The 23,700-nt window shown below is 39.4% G+C and overlaps 2 protein-coding genes across 3 annotated transcripts in view; one reads left to right on the top strand and one right to left on the bottom strand.

Moving 5' to 3' along the window:
• Positions 1-23,700, top strand: part of PRKCI (protein kinase C iota) — a 69,903-nt gene that overhangs the window by 10,501 nt on the left and 35,702 nt on the right. Inside the window, exon 2 of one of the 2 annotated variants that reach the window (XM_012099411.5) lies at positions 5,901-6,022. The exons of the other annotated variant lie outside the window; for it this stretch is intronic. Within the exon in view, the coding sequence (XP_011954801.1) occupies positions 5,901-6,022 (122 nt within the window). The remainder of the gene's footprint in view (positions 1-5,900; positions 6,023-23,700) is intronic. 2 annotated transcript variants of the gene reach the window in all.
• LOC106990881 (large ribosomal subunit protein uL22) lies at positions 12,446-13,095 on the bottom strand. Its single transcript, XM_015092555.4, has one exon. It carries the CDS (start codon positions 13,058-13,060, stop codon positions 12,506-12,508), a length of 555 nt encoding a protein of 184 aa, XP_014948041.1. The 5' UTR covers positions 13,061-13,095; the 3' UTR covers positions 12,446-12,505.

Here is a 23,700-nt window from a genome sequence, read left to right as displayed (position 1 = left end):
ATTATTTTCATCTCATAAGGTTCCATTTGTATTTAAAGTGTTATATGAATACATAAAGTTTTAAAAGTTGTTTAACACATTAAGGGTATGCTGTGTGCTAGGTTGGTCTTCCCTGGTGCGTCAGTGGTAAAGAATCCACCTGCCAGTGCAGGAGACTCAGATTTGATCCCTGGATTGGGAGGATCTTGTGGAGGAGGAAATGGCAACCAGTCCAGATTTTTTCCCTGGGAAATCCCAGGACTTGCAGGCTGCAGTCCATGGGATCACAAAAGAGCCAGACACAGCTTAGCGACTAAAAACCAAACACTATACTAGGTATTATTCTAAGTATTACAAGTGTGAATTCACTTGACACATTAAATCCTTAAAATATCATAGGAGATAATATTATTCTCATTTTATAGGTGAGGAAATTGAGCCAACATTCTTAGAAGTCAAATAATTCAGACCATACAGCTGGTAAGTGATAGGGCCTGGATTCAAACCCAAACATACTGGCTTTAGCTCTCATGTCTTAACCAGTATACTATGGCTACCTCAAATATGTCATTCCTCCTTTGTGGAATGCTTTTTATTTTACATTTCCTCATGCTTTTTTTAGAGTCCAACATATGACACCTCCGTTCACTCAACGTATATTAATTCTGGGCCAGATGTTGTTTTAGATATTGGTGATACAGCAATGAGCAAAACAAAATGTTTGCTCTCATGAATTTTACATTTAGTTGGGGGAATATGTATAATTTTTATGTGCTGGCAATGTATTTTCTCTGAAAAAAAAAAAATTAGTTTCATCTACTAAATCGTACAGGCTCCTCTGTCCCTGGGGATTTTCCCCAGCAAGAATACTGGAGTGGGTTGCCATTCCCTCCTTCAGGGGATCTTCCTGACCCAGGGATCAAACCCAAGTCTCACGCATTGCAGGTGGCTTCTTTACTACCTGAGCCAGCTTGGAAGCCCATGTACTAAATTAGACTCATTAAATCTCTGAAACAAGGATTATAGTTTTTATTAGCCAGTCTCTTAAAAGTGAGATTGACTTGCTGCTGCTAAGTCGCTTCAGTCGTGTCCAACTCTGTGCGACCCTGTAGATGTCAGCCCACCAGGCTCCCCCAATCCCTGGGATTCTCCAGGCAAGAATACTGGAGTGGGCTGCCATTTCCTTCTCCAGTGCATGAAAGTGAAAAGTCAAAGTGAAGTCGCTCAGTCATGTCCGACTCTCAGCAGTCCCATGGACTGCAGCCTACCAGACTCCTCCATCCATGGGATTTTCCAGGCAAGAGCACTGGAGTGGGTTGCCTTTGCATACGCATTATGCTTTTGTCACAAAATAACATCTGATGGTAGCTGTGCTTTGGGTGGATGCTGTTGTGGGAGGTAGTGTTGGAGATGAGCATTTAGGTGGTTTTTCAGGAGTACTTTTGGGGTTGATAGCTATGGAAGATAAGGGGAGGGAAGGAAGCAAGCTTAGGTAGGAAAATATCAAGATGCTGTGAAGTCTCAACAGAAACCTTCGCTCACCCTCTTGGGAGTACTAAAGATGAATTGGCACTTCATAGCTTTTGCAAGTCACATGTAGGACCTTTATATTGAATTGGTCATTGGTTGTGGGCTGACCAGGAACGGGCTTTGACTATAGATGAGAAGTCAAATCTCTGAAAGAAGCTGAAGACTGGGGATGTCTGCTGGTAGTATTCTAGGCAGCTGGTATGACAGGTGCTCTGTTGCTAATGGAGAATTCTGAAGGTGGGGTGGAGAGGGGAATGGTCAGTCACAGCATCCCCAAGTGTCATTAGGAGATGTGGATTTGAATTAATTTTCTGTTTCCTGTGAAACTCTGGCAAATATTCCTGTGTGCTTTTGCTTTTCAAATCTCTAAAACAGGATTAGTTTGACACTTATTATGAAAATCATATAACCTGTTTGTTCAAACACCTGAAACACACTAAAGAATCTGTACACGTTTATAGACTAAGGAAACATAAACAGTGATATTTCCTTGTCAGTTCAGTTTAGTCGCTCGGTCGTGTCCGACTCTGCAACCCTGTGGACTGCAGCATGCCAGGCCTCCCTGTCCATCACCAACTCCCAGGGTTTACTCAAACTCACGTCCGTTGAGTCGGTGATGCCATCCAACCATCTTATTCTCTGTCGTCCCCTTTTCCTCCCGCCCCCAATCCCTCCGAGCATCAGGGTCTTTTCAAATGAGTCAGTTCTTTGCATCAGGTGGCCAAAGTATTGGAGTTTTCAGCTTCAGCCTCAGTCCTTCCAATGAATATTCAGGACTGATCTCCTTTAGGATGGACTGGCTGGATCTCCTTGCAATCCAAGGGACTCTCAAGAGTCTTCTCCAACACCACAGTTCAAAAGCATCAGTTCTTCAGCACTCAGCTTTCTTTATAGTACAACTCTTACATCCATACATGACTACTGGAAAAACTATAGCCTTGACTAGACGGACCTCTGTTGGCAGAGTAATATCTCTGCTTTTTAATATGCTGTCTAGGTTAGTCGTAACTTTCCTTCCAAGGAGTAAGCGTCTTTTAATTTCATGGCTGTAGTCACCATCTGCATTGATTTTGGAGCACAAAAACATAAAGTCAGCCACTGTTTCCACTGTTTCCCCATCTATTTGCCATGAAGTGATGGGACCAGATGCCATGATCTTAGTTTTCTGAATGTTAAGCTTTAAACCAACTTTTTCACTCTCCTCTTTCACCTTCATCAAGAGGCTCTTTAGTAGTTCTTCACTTTCTGCCGTAAGGGTGATGTCATGCACATATCTGAGGTTATTGATATTTCTCCTGGCAATCTTCTACATTCAGTTAAGGAATATTTGAGTCCCTATTGTGTATATAAAATAGTTATATGAATGTAGTAAAGAGTCAAGAATTTTTTATCTTCCAGTTTATAATTTAGCTAAGAATGTGTGTATATAATTAATTGAATAACAAAAAAAATGGAGCATAAGATACAGGTTGAGCAGGTTTAGAAGTGTAGACCATTGGGCCTATGTGGTTAAAAAAGGTTTAATGGAAGTTGATGTTGAAGAAAAAAGATGATGTTGAAGAAAAATTTCCACCTCCCTCCTTAAACTGAGAAAGTGACAGGGTTAAAACATGGATCATCACAGTCTTATGTATGGGGATTGTGAGTACAGAGGTCTGTAATACAGTGTGCTGGAAATGGTGGGATCACATTGAGAATAGAAATTGGAACCAGCTTATCTAGAGTATTAAATACCACAAAGAGAGCTGAAATTACAGATTTAGGAGATACTTACATAGAGTTTTGACCGTGTGGATCACGATAAACTGTGGAAAATTCTGAAAGAGATGGGAATACCAGACCACCTGACCTGCCTCTTGAGAAATCTGTATGCAGATCAGGAAGCAACAGTTAGAACTGGACATGGAACAACAGACTGGTTCCAAATAGGAAAAGGGGTACATCAAGGCTGTGTATTGTCACCCTGCTTATTTAACTTCTATGCAGAGTACATCATGAGAAACGCTGGACTGGAAGAAACAAGCTGGAATCAAGATTGCCGGGAGAAATATCAATAACCTCAGATATGCAGATGACACTACCCTTATGGCAGAAAGTGAAAAGGAACTCAAAAGCCTCTTGATGAAAATGAAAGAGGAGAGTGAAAAAGTTGGCTTAAAGCTCAACATTCAGAAAACTAAGATCATGGCATCCGGTCCCATCACTTCATGGGAAATAGATGGGGAAACAGTGGAAACAGTGTCAGACTTTATTTTTTGGGCTCCAAAATCACTGCAGATGGTGACTGCAGCCATGAAATTAAAAGACGCTTACTCCTTGGAAGAAAAGTTATGACCAACCTAGATAGCATATTCAAAAGCAGAGACATTACTTTGCTGACTAAGGTCCATCTAGTCAAGGCTTTGGTTTTTCCAGTAGTCATGTATGGATGTGAGAGTTGGATTGTGAAGAAAGCTGAGCGCCGAAGAATTGATGCTTTTGAAGTGTGGTGTTGGAGAAGACTCTTGAGAGTCCCTTGGACTGCAAGGAGATCCAACCAGTCCATTCTGAAGGAGATCAGCCCTGGGATTTCTTTGGAAGGAATGATGCTGAAGCTGAAACTCCAGTACTTTGGCCACCTCATGTGAAGAGTTGACTCATTGGAAAAGACTCTGATGCTGGGAGGGATTGGGGGCAGGAGGAGAAGGGGACGACAGCGGATGAGATGGCTGGATGGCATCACGGACTCGATGGACATGAGTGTGAGTGAACTCCGGGAGTTGGTGATGGACAGGGAGGCCTGGCGTGCTGCGATTCATGGAGTTGCAGAGTCGAACACGACTGAGTGACTGAACTGAACTGAACTACATAGAGTTAATAGATAAAACACTAAAAGTGAATTAGGTTTCAGGAAGAGAAAGAGAAGGAATATGAGAGAAGGTGTGAAGAATGTCTTATGATTGAAGACAGGAGGAGGCTTAATAAGTGTTCAGAATGGTAGAAAGGGAGACAGGGAAACAGACTGCTACGAAAGCCACGGCAAGAGAGTTCCAAGAGGCAGGGGCATGAAACCATGATATGCTTGGGAAGAGCGTCACTTTCAAGAAAAGGCCACTCACTTTACATGTGTGGCTCTCTGCTAAGCTTCTGTAGAGCCTCTGAAGACTGGAGTTTTAACTTTTGTTTGCAGATGACCAACAATTTTAATACCTTACTTCTTACTCCACTTTCTGTATTCCAACTACCCATGTCAGTTCACACCGTCCCTAACAGATTTCCTTCCTTTCTTCAGCAGCTACTTATTGAATACCCATTCTGTACTAGACATTGTGTTGGCCACTAGGAATATAATGAACAAAATTCCTACTTTTCATCAAGCTTACATTTTTAGCTGGGGTAGATGGTGGACTCTAAACATTGGTTTATCTGTCCAGTGGTAGAAGAGGTAGGTCAGAGAGGCAGCAAGGGCCAGTTCCTACAGGGCCTTGTAGACCCTGCTGGGACTTTGGGTTTCCCTTTACTTTTGGGAAAGGCATTTGGAGAGTTTAAAGCAAAGGAAAGACATGAACGACCTTAATTTTGTAAAACCCTTATGACAGAGCCTGGCACATGGAGATCACTATATATTTGTTGAATTAGTCATTGGGTCTATCTGACTTTCCTTGGAAAGGATGCCTGTGGCTGGCTACTCCGTGGGGATTAGATCACAGGGAGTCTTCTCATGGTTCCTTGGAGGAACACCCAGGCTTTTGTTCTAAAACATTTTGTTGTGTTTTTGACTCTTGTAGTAAATAGCTGCTCAGTGGATTTATTTAGGTGTTATGATCTATCTAACAGTAATATGAAAATAAATGCACATTTGTGTCTATTCCTTTTTTTTTGGTGTGTCTACCTTATAATAGGAATTATATTTTAAAGCCAATTTTGGGGATTGGGTTGTGAATCTGGGTGGTTGCTAATCCTAACCACCAGACTGAGAAAGAGGGCGTGACAGATCCTTATTAAATTTTTGAAGGGCCATCTCTTTGATGAAGATAGACTTCTAGGGAAGGGGAGATTAGCAATTAGAGACTGTAAGCTGTTTCAGTTAAGTATAATCTAGAGCTGCTTGCCTTCGGAGTATAATGCTCACAGAAGAGTGAGCTTCTGGTAACCAGCATTAGAGCAAAAGTGGACCTCCTGTTTGTTAAAGCACGTAGGGTGGGCTTCTTGAATGAGGAGGGGAGATTAAGATTTCTCACAAAACCACTGTTTTTATTTTTAAGCATTATTAAGTATTGGTGTTTTATTTTTTACAGAGATAGTTTACTGGAAGTGACACGTGTTGATGCCCACACAGAATCTCTGAACTCCATCAAATCATCAGGCATTATTAGTCACTCTCTAACTTAAAACTCCTTTTTGTTTTTCAGGGATATCATGATAACACATTTTGAACCTTCAATATCCTTCGAGGGTCTTTGTAATGAGGTTCGAGACATGTGTTCTTTTGACAATGAACAACTTTTCACCATGAAATGGATAGATGAGGAAGGTGAGTGGCAAAGAGAGGGCTGCCTGTGTGAGCATTCGATTTCAGATGCCATTCTGTTGTTTGTTTTTAAAGTGTAGTAAAAATTCTAATTAATATAAAGAGGGAAAGGTATATTAGAAATTTGATGGCATTCTTATTTTTCCTCAAGCGTTTAAAAGAGTACCAGAGAGGCGCTTCCCTGGTGGCTCAGTGATAAAGAATCCGCGTGCCAATGCAGGAGACACAGGTTCTGTTCCCAGTCCTGGAAGATCCCCCATGCCACAGAGCAACTAAGCCTGTTCACCCCAACTGTTTGAGCCTGTGCTCTAGTGCCCGTGAGCTGCAATCTGAAGCCCATATACCCTAGAGCCTGTGCTCAGCAATAGGAGAAGCCACTGCAATGAGAAGCCATCACACCACAACCAGAGAGCGTGGCCCCTACTTGCTGCAACTAAAGAAAAGCTGGCACAGTAGCATAGACTCAGCACAGCCAAAATTAATTTATTAATTAATTAAATGTAAAAGTGATTGTGACAACCATTATTTCAAAGGTGGTGGCAGAAATTTAATTTTTTTTTTTTTAAAAATGTTATTTGGGTGTGCAGAGTCTTAGTTGGGGCACATGGCGTCTTTAGTTGCTGCTGGCAATCTCTTGGGTGCAGCATGTGGGATGTAGTTCCCTGAGCAGGGATCGAACTTAGGTCCCCTGCATTGGGAGCTGAGTCTTAACCACGGAACCACCAGGGAGGTCCTAGAAACTTAATTCTTTAATGACTTGTACACAGCATTTATTTTATATCTGTGTGCTGAGAAGGGATATTTTTTATCCTCAAACTCTACAGGGAGATGGACTTAGGAAAAACAAGTGTGACAGTCAACCCTGAATGCATAGGAGTCTCAGAATAAGAAAGAAACAGCATTCACATATGCCTGAAATATCTGTAAAGTTTGAACTAAACCTCTAACAGAGTAAAAGCTTTTGAAGGGGAGTAGGTGAGGGGAGAACCAGAAAAAAATAGAGAAAAAAGAAAGTATAAGATATAAAAAGGCATGAAGGTATGAAGAACATGGTATGTGGGGAAGGGCAATAATTCACTAAGTTGAAATAATGGAGAGGCCTCTTCCTCTTGGTCCCATTATTGAACTTGAGTTGGAAGAGGCAAGTCTGGTCTCAAAGTGAAAGTGAAAGCATTAGTCACACTTAGCCATGTCTGACTCTTTGCGACCTCATGGACTGTAGCCTGCCAGGCTCCTCTGTGCATGGGATTCTCTAGGCAAGAATACTGGAGTGAGTTGCCATTCCCTTCTCCAGGGGGTCCTCCCAACCCAGGGATTGAACCTGGGTCTCCTGCATTGCAGGTGGATTCTTTACATTTGAGCCACCAGGGAACAGAGGTGAAACCACTACCAGATCACCCCCAGCTGGCCACCACCAGAAGGAGGGGGGCCATGATCCAGAGGAACCAGCGTAGTTGAGAACTCTGCTCTGAAACTACAGATCATAGTTTAAGAGAACATTTTGAGAAATGGGGCACACTGACAGATCGAGCAGTGATGAGAGATGCCCAAACAAAACATTCTAGGACTTATAGTCTGATGACTTACTTAAGTGTTAAAGAGGTGGATGTGGCAACAAGTGCAGAACCACATGAAGTTGCTAGGTGTTTGGTGAAACCAGAGTTGTTTCTGGAGGATTCTGTAAAGCCTAATGCCCTTTTGAAAGCAAAGAAAATTTTTGTTGAAGGTATTAAAGAAGATACAGAAGAATATGAGCGACTGCTTTGAAAAGTATGGCAAGATTGAAACTATAGAAGTTATGGAAGACGGGTAGAGTGGAGAAAAGAGAGGATTTGCTTTTGTAACTTTTAAAAAGTATTTATTTACTTATTTATTTGACTGCATCGGGCCTTAGTTGCAGCATGGGGGATCTTTCATAGCGGTGCACAGACTCTAGTTGAGGCGTGTGAGCTTGGTAGTTGCAGTGTGCAGGCTTAGTTGCTTCTCGGCATGTGGGATCTTAGTTCCCTGACCAGGGATCAAACCTGCATCTCCTGCGTTGCAAGGTGGATTCTTAACCACTGGACCACCAGGGACGTCCCTGCTTTTGTAACTTTTGGTGATCATGATACAGTTGATAAAATTGGTGTTCAGAAATAACACACTATGGATGACCTGTGACATGAAAAAGGCCCTTCCTAAACAAGAAACGCAGTCCGTGGATCACAAAGAGGTCGTGAAGGTGGATGTGGCAACTTTGTGGGTTGTGGTGGAAACTTTGGAGGTGGTGGAGAGTTTTTATATTTAATGTGTTAACCAGAAGCCATGGAGGCCTAGTTACACTAATGCTGCTTTTTAAAATATAGCTCCCCCTGCCAGCAAATAATTAAAATACTACTCAATTGCTATTCAGATCAGATGCTGATTATTCATAAGGGCTATTATTGCTGCCCCAAAAGGGCTTTTTAAATATTGAGATTTTAATGTTAATTCACTTTAAAAAAATGACTGCTGAGGGAGAGATGCTTAAGATAAAGCTAGTTTCTAAATTATTTTTTAAATCAGTTAATTTTCAAAGTTAAGGATGGGGAGTGCTAAGGAACTTGGGCTAGATCCTTGCTACTTGAAGTACAGTCTGTGGTACTTAATAGAAAAGGGGGCTCTCCAGCCGCATCACTGAATCAGAATCTACATTTTAACGGGATCTACATGTGAGCTGCATGAATATTACAGTTTGAGAAGCATAGGACTAGATCCCAGAAGGCTTTGCAAACCACATTAGCCTTTATTTTACATGATGGAATGTCACTGAAGTATAGTTGAAGGATGCCTGAATATGCTAGTTTTGTGTAATGGTTCTCAATTAATTGTAATACTCATGGAATTTGATCTTAAGGAATGGCATTTTAATATTTAATTCAATATTTGGGGCTGGCTATTTCTGTATTCACTGATACGAAGAGCCCTGAAAAGATGTTTTTCTAGCTTCAAGCTATGGATAAACTGAAGCCCATTCTCACTTTTTAAGACATTTTTTAAAGTTCCTCTAAAGTAATCCATGTTTACTGTTTGGGGGGAGAAAGTAGTAGAGATGATTATGAAATTTTAAAAATCTTCTGTTTGCCCTTTATCCTCTCTCTTCCCTCACCTAAGGGAAGGAAACCACAGCTTAGTATATATCATTCATTTATATCTTATGCATATATAAATATTCTTATTTCTATGCATCACTAATAAACAGCTTATTTCACATAAAAAGAAATATATGCAAGCCAGTGAACTTTGATAATGAGTGTTGGACATTGTTTCATTTCAGTATGTATCAGTTTATATCATTATCTTTTTTATAACCCTGTGAAATATTCCATATTGTAGATATTTCATGGTTTATTTAATCTTTGATTGATGGACATTGGACTGTTTTGAAATTTTGGCTACTATATAATAAACATTTTTATATGTGAATTTCTTCTGTTGTATGGGACTCTCTCAGTAGCAAATGCACACGGTATGCACCTTGTAAATTTTGGTAGCTAGTGACAGTTTGCTGTCTAAGAAAGTTAAACCAGTTTATGGCACAGCTACATTGAATGAGAACATCCCTTCACCCTTGCCTTCACCAGCCTCAGATATTATGTCTTTAACATTTGGGCTCCAAAATGACTGCAGATGGTGACTGCAGCCATGAAATTAAAAGACATTTGCTCCTTGGAAGAAAAGTTATGACCAACCTAGACAGCATATTAAAAAGCAGAAACATTACTTTACCAACAAAGGTCCATCTAGTCAAGGCTATGATTTTTCCATTAGTCATGTATGGATGTGAGAGTTGGACTCTGAAGAAAGCTGAGGGCCAAAGAATTAACGCTTTTGAACTGTGGTGTTGGAGAAGACTCTTGAGAGTCCCTTGGACTGCAAGGAGATCCAACCAGTCCATCCTAAAGGAGCTCAGTCCTGAATATTCATTGAAAGGACTGATGCTAAAACTGAAACTCCAGTACTTTGGCCACCTGATGTGAAGAACTGACTCATTGGAAAAGACCCTGATGCTGGGAAAGATTGAAGGAGGGAGGAGAAGTGGACGACAGAGGATGAGATGGTTGGATGTCATCACCGACTCAATAGACATGAGTATGAGCAAGCTCCGGGAGTTGGTGATGGACAAGGAAGCCTGGTGTGCTGCAGTCCTTCAGGTCGCAAAGAGTCAGACATAACTGAGCAACTGAACTGAACATTTTTAAAAATCTAATGAGTGAAATGCTAGCTTTGTATTTTATATTTTGTACTATTTAAGAGTAAGACTGAGTTTTCTCATCTATTCAACGACTTTTTGACCTTCTCTATCTAAAGGTTTGTTTAAATATTGTCAATTATAAGTGATGTGGATGTTTCATAATATGTCTTCAGCCTGAAAGTGAGACTATATAATTTAGCACAGTGCATAGAATATAGCTAGCATAGAGAATTCCCTGGGGGTCCAGTGGTTAGGACTTGGCGCTTTCATTGCATGGCCTGGATTCAATTCCTGGTCAGGAAACTGTGATCCCCTAAGCCCTACAGCATGGCCAAGAAAAAAGGAAAAGCAAAAGGAAAATATAGTTAGCATCAATGTACTGTTTCTTACCCAACTCAGTGTTAGTTTAATCCTGTTTTGATCATTTCTTTTTATTTATTTGCCATGTAGTGCTTTTGCACTCAGTGATTTTCAAACTGTAGTGCATATAGAAGTCTCTATATAATATGGGTTTTTGTTTTTTTTTAAAGACATATATTTATTTTATCTGTTTATTTTGGTCATGCCGCATAGCTTGTGGGATCTTAATTCCCCAACCAGGGATTGAACTAGGGCCCTCAGCAATGAATGCAGGGAGTCCTAACCACCGGACCACTGAGGAATTCCCTAGATAATGTGTTTTGTTTAGAAGAAATTGGTTTTAGGACTTCCCTGGCAGTCCAGTGGTTAAAAATCCAAGCTTCCACTGCAGGGGACACAGGTTCAATCCCTGGTCAGAGAACTAGGATCCAGCATGCCATGTGATGTGCTCCCCAAAATAAATAAAAATACAAATAAATGAATGAAATTGGTTTAGAGCCATCCATTTTGAATTGTCTTGGTACCTTTATACTTTGTATCATCTTTGCCTGAAGAGTTCTCTTCCAAGATTGTCACATGGTTGTCTCTTTCTAGTCATTCAGGTCTTAATTCAGATGTTGTGTTCTTCAAGAACCCCTATTCTTCTTCTGAACCCCTATTCACTTTGTATCTTGTTTGTGTAGACTATAAGCTCCATGAAAGCAGAGATCCTGGCTTTTCTGTGGCGTTCCAGTGTCTAGAGCGGTACTCAGTAATCAGTTCAGTTTAATTTAGTCACTCAGTAGTGACTGACTCTTTGCGACCCCATGGACTGCAGCACACCAGGCCTCCCTGTCCATCGCCAACTCCCAGAGTTTACTCAGACTCATGTCCATTGAGTCAGTGATGCCATCCAACCATCTCATTCTCTGTCATCCCCTTCTCCTCCCCTCTTCTATTTTTCCCAGCATCAGGGTCTTTTCAAATGAGTCAGTTCTTCGCATCAGGTGGCCAAAGTATTGGAGTTTTCAGCTTCAACATCAGTCATTCCAATGAATATTCAGGACTGATTTCCTTTAGGATGGACTGGTTGGATGTCCTTGCAGTCCAACGGATTCTCAAGAGTCTTCTCCAATACCACAGTTCAAAAGCATCAATTCTTCGGTGCTCAGTTTTCTTTATAGTCCAACTCTCACATCCATACATCATTACTGGAGAAACCATATCCTTGACTAGATGGACCTTTGTTGGCAAAGTAATGTTTCTGCTTTTTATTTTTAGTTTTTTATTTTTTTCTGCTTTTTAATATGCTGTCTAGGTTGGTCATAACTTTCCTTCCAAGGAGCGTCTTTTAAATTTCATGGCTGCAGTAACCGTCTGCAGTGACTGTGGAGCCCCCCAGAGTAAAGTCTCACTGTTTATAGCATGCTCAAAAAATATTTGTAAATTGTACAAAGGGTGGTAGTAAGGCTTTCCAGGGTTAGTTTTATATCACTTATTAGAGATTTAAGCATTGGGAGTTGCAGTGTATTCTGCTTTTTCTTAACCTAATAGTGTCTTTTAATTAAAGGAGTCACGTAGTAAATTAAATTAGTTCTTTGATGAAACAGCCTATCCTTTTATAGTATAACTCATAGTTCTTCCTCCCTAAATAGTTACTAAGTGCCCTAATTTTCCAGGGAAATCTATAAAACTGTAGCCTTTGCCTCATTCACATAAAAGGTTAAACTTTTCATTAAGGTCTGTTGATTCCCCTATGATCCTTCTTACCCTGGTTAATTCTGATACCAGTCTTTTCTTAATTTAGGCCTACAGAGCCAGTAGTAATTATTCTTAAGTTTCTTGCAATTATTTTTCAGTTGTAATTTTTCCCCTTTATTTTTTTTTTTTTTTTTTTTTTTTTTACTTTTATTTGCATTTATTTTTTGCGGCATTTATTCCCGGGCCATAAGTTTTTGTTTCTTCAGTTTCTTCTGGGATATCTTTTTCTTCTGTGCAACCTCCTCTTCTGGTTTAGGAACAATCTGTTCTTTTTCAGTAAGGATCATCTCAATGTGGCAGGGAGAGCTCATGTAGGGGTTGATCCGACCGTGAGCTCTGTAAGTCCTGCGTCGCATCTTGGGGGCTTTGTTCACTTGGATGTGCTCAATGACCAGAGAATCTACATCTAAGCCCTTAAGTTCAGCATTACTCTCTGCATTTTTGAGCATGTGTAGTAAAAATTCAGCACTCTTTTTGGGCCATCGACCCTGAGTCCAGCCCCACTGTTTGGCCTGTGCACACCTGCCAACTCCACCGTTGTAGCGGCGGAACGGCACACACTGCTTCTTTAAGGTGACGTCCTTCAGATACTTGGTGGCTTTTCGGATATGCATACCCTTTATGGCCTGGGCAGTTTCACGAGTGTTCTTAAAGTGTACACGAAGATTTGAACCTCTTGATTTGCATGATTTTGTGGGGTTTTCTGGGTCAAGTGAATAGCGCACCATTTTTAGGAGTCACCTCAGGCCGCTTACCGGAAAAAGGATTTTTCCCCTTTATTTTTAATCATGTAGGTATTGGGGCATTCTTACATGGAGAAAAAATTTTCTCTAGGATCAGTGGAAGACAAGACTATAATTTGATTTCTCTGGTTTATGAGAGACATCGTTCTAGAAACTAAACGTTTAATTGTGGGATTTTATATCAGAGCAAATAAGGATCACACGCTTCATTTCTTTAAACAGACTTATGACAGCTGCTTTTTTTCTTTGTGTTCAAAGCCAGTTTTACTGATTTGTTTTGATGTGCATGTAGAAAAGCTGGTTTGCTCAATCTAACTAAACATTTTAGAATGAATAGTAGGTTTGTAATAGTCATATCCTGGTTCTCATATGCAGTGAGAGTGTGGGACAGGAAGTAATAAATGTGGCTTTTAGTTCCTTATATGTGTGACTGTTTTTCCTTAAGGATGTACTTTATTGCCTTTTTTTGTTTTTTTTTTGGTGGCACAGCCCAGCTTGCGGATCTCAGTTCCCTGCCCAGAAACTGAACCCGGATCCATGGCAGTGAAAACCCAGGTCTTTACCACTGGACTGCCAGGGAACTCCCAAGGATGTACTTTAAAAATATTACAACCCAGTATTAAGTGTTTTCTAAATTTCTAGTTCTGTAAATCCTAACTTATTCAGGGTCTGATTATCTGATTTAAATTTAACAGTGTCACTTCTCTTTTACTGGAAACTAGTTAACTTCTGTCACTAGCTTTTGGGTATTCTGTTTCTTGTTAAAGTTTTTATTGAGAGTCATGCATGCTTTTTTAACAAAAATATTGATTTATTTGAAGAAAAAAGTATCTCGGGATTTTCAAATCTCCAAAAATAGCTGCTATGAACAAATCAATGTCTGTTTATCTGAGAATATACAACTCGAATGGATAGGGTAACAATTTTTTTCTATCTTACAAATAGACTAATATTATACAAACTATTATTTCTTTTAAAGAAGATATTTATTTATTTGGCTGCACCAAGTCTTGCTTGTGGCTCTCAGGATCTTTGATCTTCATTGTAGCATGTGGGATTTTTAGTTGTAGCATGTGGGCATATGGGATCTAGTTCCCTGACCAGGGATCAAACCCAGGCCCCTTGCATTGCAAGCAGAGTCTTAGCCACTGGACCACCAGGGGAGTTCCCTACAAGCTGTTATTTAACCTGCTTTTCACTTAGCATCTTGTAAATGTACCATCTCTTTTCGCATAAGTGCAAATAGATATATCGTATTCCTCTTTAAGCCTGTATATATAGTATTATATAATAATCCCCTTTTGATGAATATTTGGATTGTTTGCAGTTTAATTGTCAAAAATTTTGGTGCAGTAAATACCTTTGTGCCTATATTTTGGGAACACTTGTACTATATTGTCTGTAAAGTCCCTAAAATGAAATGTGTCCTTGATGATAAATTGACCTCCAAAGCGGTAAATATTGTACCCCTTGTTATACTTTCACCAGTGGCATTTGTGAACTTCTTTTCCTCACACCCTGTAAAAGACTATGTGAGGGAAAAAGCTGAAATGTAGTTGATTTGCAAAGAGTGGGAGAAGGTGTTTTTTGGATATAGTTCAATTCACATCCTGTTGGCTTCAATAGGTGAGATTCACGGAAACTTAAAATGAGAATAAATGTTCTTTGACACAAAGAGTATGGAGTATTTCTGAATTCTAGATTAAACATCTTGCATTATAAAATCTGATGTATTCACAGAGAGAAAATAGAGTGCCCGAGTTTAACAGAACCACACTGAGTATGGGAAGAAACATATTTCTCTTATGTGATATTTTCTAAACATCTCTAGTCTGGTGTAATTTTAGCTGATATGTTAAGAGCTAAAATAGTAAATCATTCTTCATACTTCTTCTTTATCCCTAACACTAGGTACTGATGATGGTAATCATATCAGAAAAAAAACAGTGAGTGAAAACTTTTTGACTGAATGTATATTCAGTATAACTTCAGTTATTTAGATAGCAGTATTGCGATTCCAAACCTGAAAATTAAAAAATGAAAATAAATATAAATAAGTAAAAATATTCCAAGTATCTCTGAGCAGACCTTGTTTTGTAACTGGTATTTTTCCATCGCTTGGAGGACTTCCTGTATTGGAGAACATTTCTGTATTGGAGGTTTACTGGTAATGAATTCTTTCAGCTTTTCCAACCCTTTGTTTCTTCTTTAAAAATTTCTTCATTGAGGTGTAATTAAGACAATAAACTGTACGTATTCTAAGCATACTGTTTGATGAATTTTGACACCATGGAAACCACCATCGGATGCAAGGTAGGGAGCATGTCTGTCATCTCCAAATGTTCCTTGTGCTCTGCGATTCCTCACTTCTACTCCTCCATTCCAGGCAACTAATGATACTAATGATCTGCTTTCTGTTCCTATAGATTAGTTTCCATTTTCTAGGGCTTTATAGGGATAGAATCATACAACATGTGCCCCTTTTTTTGAGAGCAGGTGTCTGGCTTCTTTCACTCAGCATAATTATTGATTCATGTGCTCTCTGTGTCAGTAATTCATTTCTTTTTATTGCCGAGTGGTATTCCAACATGTGGATGTACCACAATTTGTTTTTCTGTTCATCTATTGATGGACACTGAGGTTGTCTCTAGTTTGGGGCCATTATAAATAATAGTTTATAATAAGCTATTTATAAATAAAAGTGTTGTGGCAGTCACATACAAGTCTTTGAATGGATATATGTTTCCTTTTCTCTTGGGTAAATACTTAAAAGTGGAATGGCTGGATCATATGGTAGTTATATACACTTCTGTAAAAATAAAATAGGAAAAGAAAAATTTGAAAAGGAGGTGAGGTGAGGTCCTACATTCTAGGCATGTACTCAGGCAGATGGTTTCTGGAAAGGGGTTTATATGGAAGCTGAGGAAGAGGATGCCTTTAATAAACTGTCTAGCATGGTAGTCCCTGGAAAGTCTTCCTGTGCTCACTGGGGTAGAGGATCCCATGAAAAGGTAGCTAACTTTAAGAAATCCCGAGCAGTTCTCTCAGCTCTGGCCTCTGCCCCAGCTCCATGCTCCAGACATTGTGCCCGGTAGATTCTGGCTGCTACTGTTTATATACCAGGCTGTGGTGCTGCCTGAGAGGCAAAAGGATCAGGCTGGGACCCACCTCAGAGAAACCCCTTGGAGTGGTGGAGTGGAGATGTGGTGAGAGCTGAACAACAAAGGACATAGGAGCCCAGTAGGGCAGCAGGGCTTCCAGACATGCTCTGGTCTCTGGGAGCATGTGTCCTTCTTGTTGGCACCCCCATCTCCAATTGCATTATCTTCCTTCCCTCTGTAAGAGGCAGCTGCTATCATAGAATATGTTTACAGTCTAAACAGTTTTCTTACTCCTATCCCGCCATGCCCAAGCAACCACTAATCTTTCATTATTATATATATATATATATATGACAAAGTATAGTACTTTTATGTACTTTTGTTTTTTAATTTAATTTTATTTTTCTTGACCAGGTTGCACACTTTGAATGATCTTGGTTTCCTGACCAAGCATTGAACCTGGCCCCACCCTCCTAACCCCCCACCCCTGGCAGTGAAAGTGCTGAGCCTTAACTACTGGACTGCCAGGGAATTCCCTTTATAGGCTTTTAAATTCGTATCAGTGGTGTTATTCAGCACGTATTTTGAAACTCTCCTCCCCCTCTTTTTTCCTAGGCCTTATGGCTTGAGGTCTATTCTAGTATATTCCTTTTTTAAAAATTGCGCCAAACTGTATATAATATAAAATTTTACCGTTTGACCTTTTTAAAGTGTACAGTTCAGTGCCATTGCAGAGTGTCATGCAACCATTCTCACTACTCACTTCCAGAACTTTTTAATCATCGCAAACAAAACCTTTATATCCATCAAGCAATAACTCTCCTCCTCCAGTTCCTGGTAATAACCTCTCTTATACTTCCTCTCTCTATGAATTTGCCGTTCTGTCTCAATAAATTTCTCTATGAATTTGCCTCCAGATCACCTTTGGTTTTGAAAAATAATTTTGCTGGGTAAATTGTAGGTTGATAATTTTTTTTTTCCACTCAGTACACTGTTGCGTACTGCTTGCGTTGTTTCTGATGCAGAATCGGCTGTTGTCTTTACCTGTGTTTCTCTGTATGTAATGTGTCTCTTTGACTGCTTTGAAGATCTTTCTCTTTATTGCTGGATGAAGCAATTTGATAATTATAGGCCTTAGTTTAGTTTTCTCCATGTTCCTTGTCTTGTATACATTTTGTATAGTTGATCTACTTGGATCCATGGATTTATAGTTGTCATCAAATTTGGAAAAATTTTGGCCGGATTCCTCTTTCAGGGACTCCAGTTACATGTATAGTAGGTTTCTTCAACTTGTGATAAAGCTCACTGATGCTCTGTTCTTTTTTTTTTTTCCTTTTTCAGTCTTTTTTTCTGCATTTTATTTGATATAGTTCTATTGCTGTGTTTTTAAGTTCATCAGTCTTTTTTCCTGTGATATCTAATCTGCCACTTATTCCCTCTAAAGCATGTTTCATATCAGACATTGTAGCATTATTTCTAGACATTAAATTTGGGTGTTTTAAAAATATCTTCCATGTATACTTATCATGCTTTGCTTCTGAACCTTTTAGATATAATAACTTTTAATGTCTTGTCTTCAAGTTCTTTTATTGCTGTCAGTTTGGGGTCACTTCCCATTGATCTTTCTCCTGTTATGGGTCATATTTTCCTGCTTCTTCACATGCGTGGTTTTGGTTTATCAGATTCTGGACATTGTGAACTTTTGCCTTATTGAATGTTGAATATGTTTGTGTTTGTATGAAAGTTTCTCATCTTTGTTCTGGGATGCATTTTAAGTTACTTGGAAATAGCTGATCCTTCATTGCTTGATTTCCAATATCTTGAACCACTTTTTTGTCATTAATTTTGTCTAATTTTTCTTTTGTTTTAGGTGGAGGGTTAAATCCAGTTCTTGTTAGTTTATCTTCTCCAGAAGTGGAAGTTGAGCATGTGTAGCTTGATAGGATAGTACATACTTCTGAAACCACTGGTTTCTACCTCCCAGAAAAAGGAAGCAAGAAACCAGAAATCTGTTAATATCTGTGACTGGGCCTGATAGTGAAAGCATGACCACCTAAATACCATAGTATTCTTGGAAAATTTTTGCAAGTCTACATTTTAAGCAGTGTAGCCATTTAGAGTAGGGAGTGCCATGACTTTCATAAGTGGCATACAGTGTCTTGAACCCAGTATTCAGAAGCGAGGGGTGAGGGGGAGAGCGGTTGTAACATCTTGGTGGGAAGAGTGAGTGAATCTGTAAATCTATGGCAGGCTCCAAGATCAAGAAAAGTGTGGTGGTGCTATCTCAGGCAAGTATTAAAGGTTGCCAACTTTGGTTTTAGGCTATGCTGGTTCTTCCAGATGTGTGGCACTGAATTCGGCAATATGCTAAAATATCTAATATAGCTAGTGTTATATTCCTGTGTCATGTTCTATACCTCGTGAAGTTACCTCATAAATAATTGAATCTTGCATATTTACCAAACACTTTGAGCTTCTCTGCTCTAATTTCTTTGTTTTTATAGATGAAAAGGAAATGTATATGCACTGAAAAAAGGCCAGGCCTGCTGACTAATATATAGATTTTATTATGCTGAAATTCATTAAATTGAGCTGATCTCACTCTAGGTATTTGCCTGTTTTAGGATATAAATTTGGACTTTAGTAACTGAGTGGGCCTTGGAAAATAGCTTTCTGTCTCATCTTTGTTTCATGATGGCTATGCATGGAATGTTTTACTTCTGAGTTACATGTCTTGCTTTATCAGGCATTAAGCACCTGGCCTGAAAAGGTAACACCTGAACAAAAAACATTCAATCCAATAAAAACAAAATAGATTTGAGTATACACAGTGTCAGTGATTAACTCTTACTTTCACACTTCCTTGTGGTTATTCAAAAGCATCCATCACTAGGTACATACTGAAAACAGGTACTTGACCTGGCTTAGATTTCAACCAACAGCAAGCAGATACTGGCATAGCAAGAAAACTGTCTAGCAGAAGGGAAAGACTGACTTTTAAAAATATGGTTATTTTACCTTTAAAAATGATTAAGTCCACTCATGGCTTTTAATCAAGGTGCATTAATAAAAGCCACACCTATAATGAACTAAGCATTCTATGAGTCACTTTTAATATAAGATCTTTAGTTTTCCCATTGTCCTTGCAATACAGGTAATAGCCCTTGTTTTAACATAGGAGAAAATGAAAGCTCAAAGAAGTAAACTTTGCTGAAATCACGTAAGAGTGACGGGATTTGGAGTCTGGGAGAGAATCTTTGTATGAAGCACGATAGGACATCTCTTTGGGAGATTTTTGATGCTTTTTAAAGGCCTTTCATAAGAACTCAGGCGTTTCCTAAGAACATAATTTATTATATATGATTTATCTGTATTATATAGAGATATGTATATCTATATATTTATCTCAGTTCCCTCACCTGGAAAATTAGAAATGAAGCATTAATTATGTTTCAGATTCATTCTATTTCTACAATTCTTTGACTATTTCATTATTTGGAATTTATTTAGTCAACTGGTTTGTTTTTCATTTTTTAGAAACTGGCTTATTTGTCTAACTGGAAGAATAATTTGCGTACTGACTGAAATGTGACATTTTCTTACTCTCTTTTATGTTGCTTTTCCATTTTTTAAACTTTGACCTGCACTTAAATATGCTTCTGTAGAAGCAAGTTATTTTTTTAACCTATGTTTAAAATGGAATATAATTATGACTTTCATGTGTATGGCAAATTAGGAGAAATTTGAGTAACTGAGAAAGTGAGTCTGTATAAAAGAATTACTTTAGTTCTTTGAGACAAGTGAACACAAACTTTGCTTTTGGACTGGAATATTAACTTGTTATTGGACTCACTTTTATAAAAATGCTACACTAAATTTTTTAACAGCTTTAGTGAGAAATAATTTATCATTTAAAATGTACAATTCAGTGTTTTTTCCTGTATTTGTGCAGAAAGTTGTGCAGCCATCACCACAATCAATTTTATAACATTTTCATCACTCAAATAAGAAACTCCATGCTCATGAGCAGTTACTGTCTTCCCCAAGCTCCTTCCCCTAGAGTTCCCAGACCTAGATAACCACTAATCTACTTCTTGTTTCTACAGATTTGCCTAATCTAGACATGATATATAAAGTATCAATACTTCATCCTTTTTTAATGACTGGTTAATAGTTCATTGTTGTGTGAATACCACATTTTATTTATCCATTCATCAATTGGTCGACATTTGGGTTATTTCCATTCTTTGGCTGTTATGAGTTTAGTTCAGTTCAGTCGCTCAGTTGTGTCCGACTTTTTGCGACCCCATGAATTGCAGCACGCCAGGCCTCCCTGTCCATCACCGTCTCCCAGAGTTCACTCAGACTCACGTCCATTGAGTCCATGATGCCATCCAGCCATCTCATCCTCTGTTGTCCCCTTCTCCTCCTACCCCCAATCCCTCCCAGCATCAGAGTCTTTTCCAATGAGTCACCTCTTCGCATGAGGTGGCCAAAGTACTGGAGCTTCAGCTTTAGCATCATTCCTTCCAAAGAAATCCCAGGGTTGATCTCCTTCAGAACGGACTGGTTGGATTTCCTTGCAGTCCAAGGGACCCTCAAGAGTCTTCTCCAACACCACAGTTCAAAAGCATCAATTCTTCGGCGCTCAGCCTTCTTCACAATCCAACTCTCACATCCATACATGACCACTGGAAAAACCATAGCCTTGACTAGATGGACCTTAGTCGGCAAAGTAATGTCTCTGCTTTTGAATATGCTATCTAGGTTGGTCATAACTTTCCTTCCAAGGAGTAAGTGTCTTTTAATTTCATGGCTGCAGTCACCATCTGCTGTGATTTTGGAGCCCAAAAAACTAAAGTCAGACACTGTTTCCACTGTTTTCCCATCTATTTCCCACGAAGTGATGGGACCGGATGCCATGATCTTTGTTTTCTGAATGTTGAGCTTTAAGCCAACTTTTTTGCTCCCCTCTTTCACTTTCATCAAGAGGCTTTTGAGTTCCTCTTCACTTTCTGCCATAAGGGTGGTGTCATCTGTATATCTGAGGTTATTGATATTTCTCCCGGTAATGTTGCTATTAATATTTGGTTACCACTTTTTGTGTGGACATATGTTTTCATATGTCTTGGATACATATCTAGGAGTGGAATTGCTGTGTCATATGGTTAACTGTGTTCAAGTTTTTGAGGAACTATCAAACTATTTTCCAAAGCAGCAGTACCATTTTACATTCCTACTAGCAGGGGATGAGGATTCCAGTTTCTCTGCATCCTCACCAACACAGATGAACCTTGAAAACATTGTAAGCAAAAATATGTAGACATAAAAGACCACATATTTTGTGATTCCACTAATAAGAAATGTCCAGAGAAGGCACAGCTATACAGACTGACAGTAATCAATCACTGGTTGCCTAGGTTGACAGTTGGAGGAGAGGTTGGGGGGTAATGGGGAGTGATTACTATTTAATTGGAAGGCGGTTTTTTTGAGATGGGGTTTCGATTAGTGTTATGATTGTTTAGATATTTTATGGTGAGTTGTTGTCAGTTTTTATGGGTTTATAATGATACTGTGAATATATTAAGAAAATTTTATCTAGAATTAGAGGGATTTGCTCAGAATGATATGGTGGAGGGGAGTGAGTGAGTGAGTACTGCAGGTGGGACAGGATTTTGTAATACGTTTGAAAATTTCCAAACTAAAAAGTTAAAAGAAGAGTTGGTAAGCCAGGAGAATGGTGTTTTAGAAACCCAGAGACAGAGTTTCTATAATAATCAGTGGGTAACTTCGTTAGATGGTATACCGAGGTCAACGAGAGTAAAGACAAAACATGCCATTGATTTCCGCAGCTGCTTTAGTGACCTTAGGTATAGCCGTTTTAGTAGTGTTTGGACTAAAACCTGATAGCAAAATTGGGAGGAATGCTTGGAAGATAGGGACATAGAGAAAGCAGGGTGGGTCACTCTTGACAGTAAGAAAAGTTACTACTAATAACTCTAAAAGATTATAAACCTATCATTGAAAAAATATAAAAGTATGAAGTCAAAATTCAAAGACCCTATCCGCCTTCTGCTGCTTCTCGCTCACCACTTCCAGCTTACTTTGCAGTTTCCTCTTGAGACTACATTGTGGCTACAGAATGAATGGCAGCCTGGGCAGCAGAGAGATTTTTGAGGAGGAGGCTCAAACCTGGCTTTGCCTGAGAAGAGCTAGTGGAAGGAAAGAAAAAAATAACAGTGAAACTGGGGAGGACTAGTGGAATAACTGCCAGAAAAGATAAAAGGAAGGAGGGATTCAGTGGCCAAGTAGGAAAAAAGAACAGGGGCACTCATTTCTTTGAGTCAGAAGGAAAGGAGATCACTTCATTTTTCTCTCTCAGGTCGTAGACTGGTCCTTGCTGTGAGTGACTGAGGTTTGGACAGGGTTGATGGCATGTCTTGGTGTAGCCACAGGAATGAGCAAAATAATGGCAGCATGCAGAACCCAGGTCAGGCCCCACCTATATTCAAAATGACTTTTTCATTGAGGAATGCCATGATGCACGGGGATGTGCCATCTCATTAATTTCCAAGGATGATTCAGTTCTTTGGCTGGTTGACTAAGGGAGCTGTTTCTTCCTTCCCCTCTCTGCGTGTAAGTTTACTAAACTGTGCATTTACATTTAAAAGCCAGCTTTTTCCTCTTTCACTTTTATTAAGAGGCTCTTTAGTTCCTCTTCCCTCTCTGCTATAAGGGTGGTTTCATTTGCATATCTGAGGTTATTGATATTACTCTCAGCAATCTTAATTCCAATCTTGTAGTTCATTATGCATGATGATCCAGCATTATGCGTGATGTACTCAGCAAGTAAGTTAAATAAGCAGAGTGACCATATGCAGCCTTGATGTACTCCTTTCCCAATCTGGAACCGGTCCTTTGTTCCATGTCTGGTTCTAACTGTTGCTTCTTGACCTGCATACAGATTCCTCAGGAGGCAGGCAAGGTGGTCTCGTATTCCCATCTCTTTAAGAATTTTCCACAGTTTGCTGTGACCCACACAGTCAAAGGCTTTGGAGTAGTCAATAAAGCAGAAGTAGATATTTTTTCTGGAACTCTCTTGCTTTTTTGATGATTCAACAGATGTTGGCGATCTGATCTCTGGTTCTTCTGCCTTTTCTAAATCCAGCTTGAACATCTGGAAGTTCATGGTTCACGTACTGTTGAAGCCTTGCTTGCAGAATTTTCAGCATTATTCTGCTAGCGTGTGAGATGAGTGCAATTGTGTGGTAGTTTGAACATTCAATGGTATTGCCTTTCTTTGGGATTGGAATGAAAACTGACCTTTTCCAGTGCTGTGGCCACTGCTGAGTTTTCCAAATTGCTGGCATATTGAGTGCAGCACTTTTAACAGCATTATCTTTTAGGATTTGAAATAGCTCAGCTGGAATTCCATCACCTCCACTAGCTTTGTTTGTGGTGATGCTCCCTAAGACCCACCTGACTTCACATTCCAGGATGTCTGGCTCTAGGTGATTGATAATA

Source organism: Ovis aries, chromosome 1 (genome assembly GCF_016772045.2).
Source record: "Ovis aries strain OAR_USU_Benz2616 breed Rambouillet chromosome 1, ARS-UI_Ramb_v3.0, whole genome shotgun sequence".
Lineage (NCBI taxonomy): Eukaryota > Metazoa > Chordata > Mammalia > Artiodactyla > Bovidae > Ovis > Ovis aries.
Note: the sequence above shows the minus strand (reverse complement) of the source record. Positions and strands in the feature narration are given on the sequence as shown.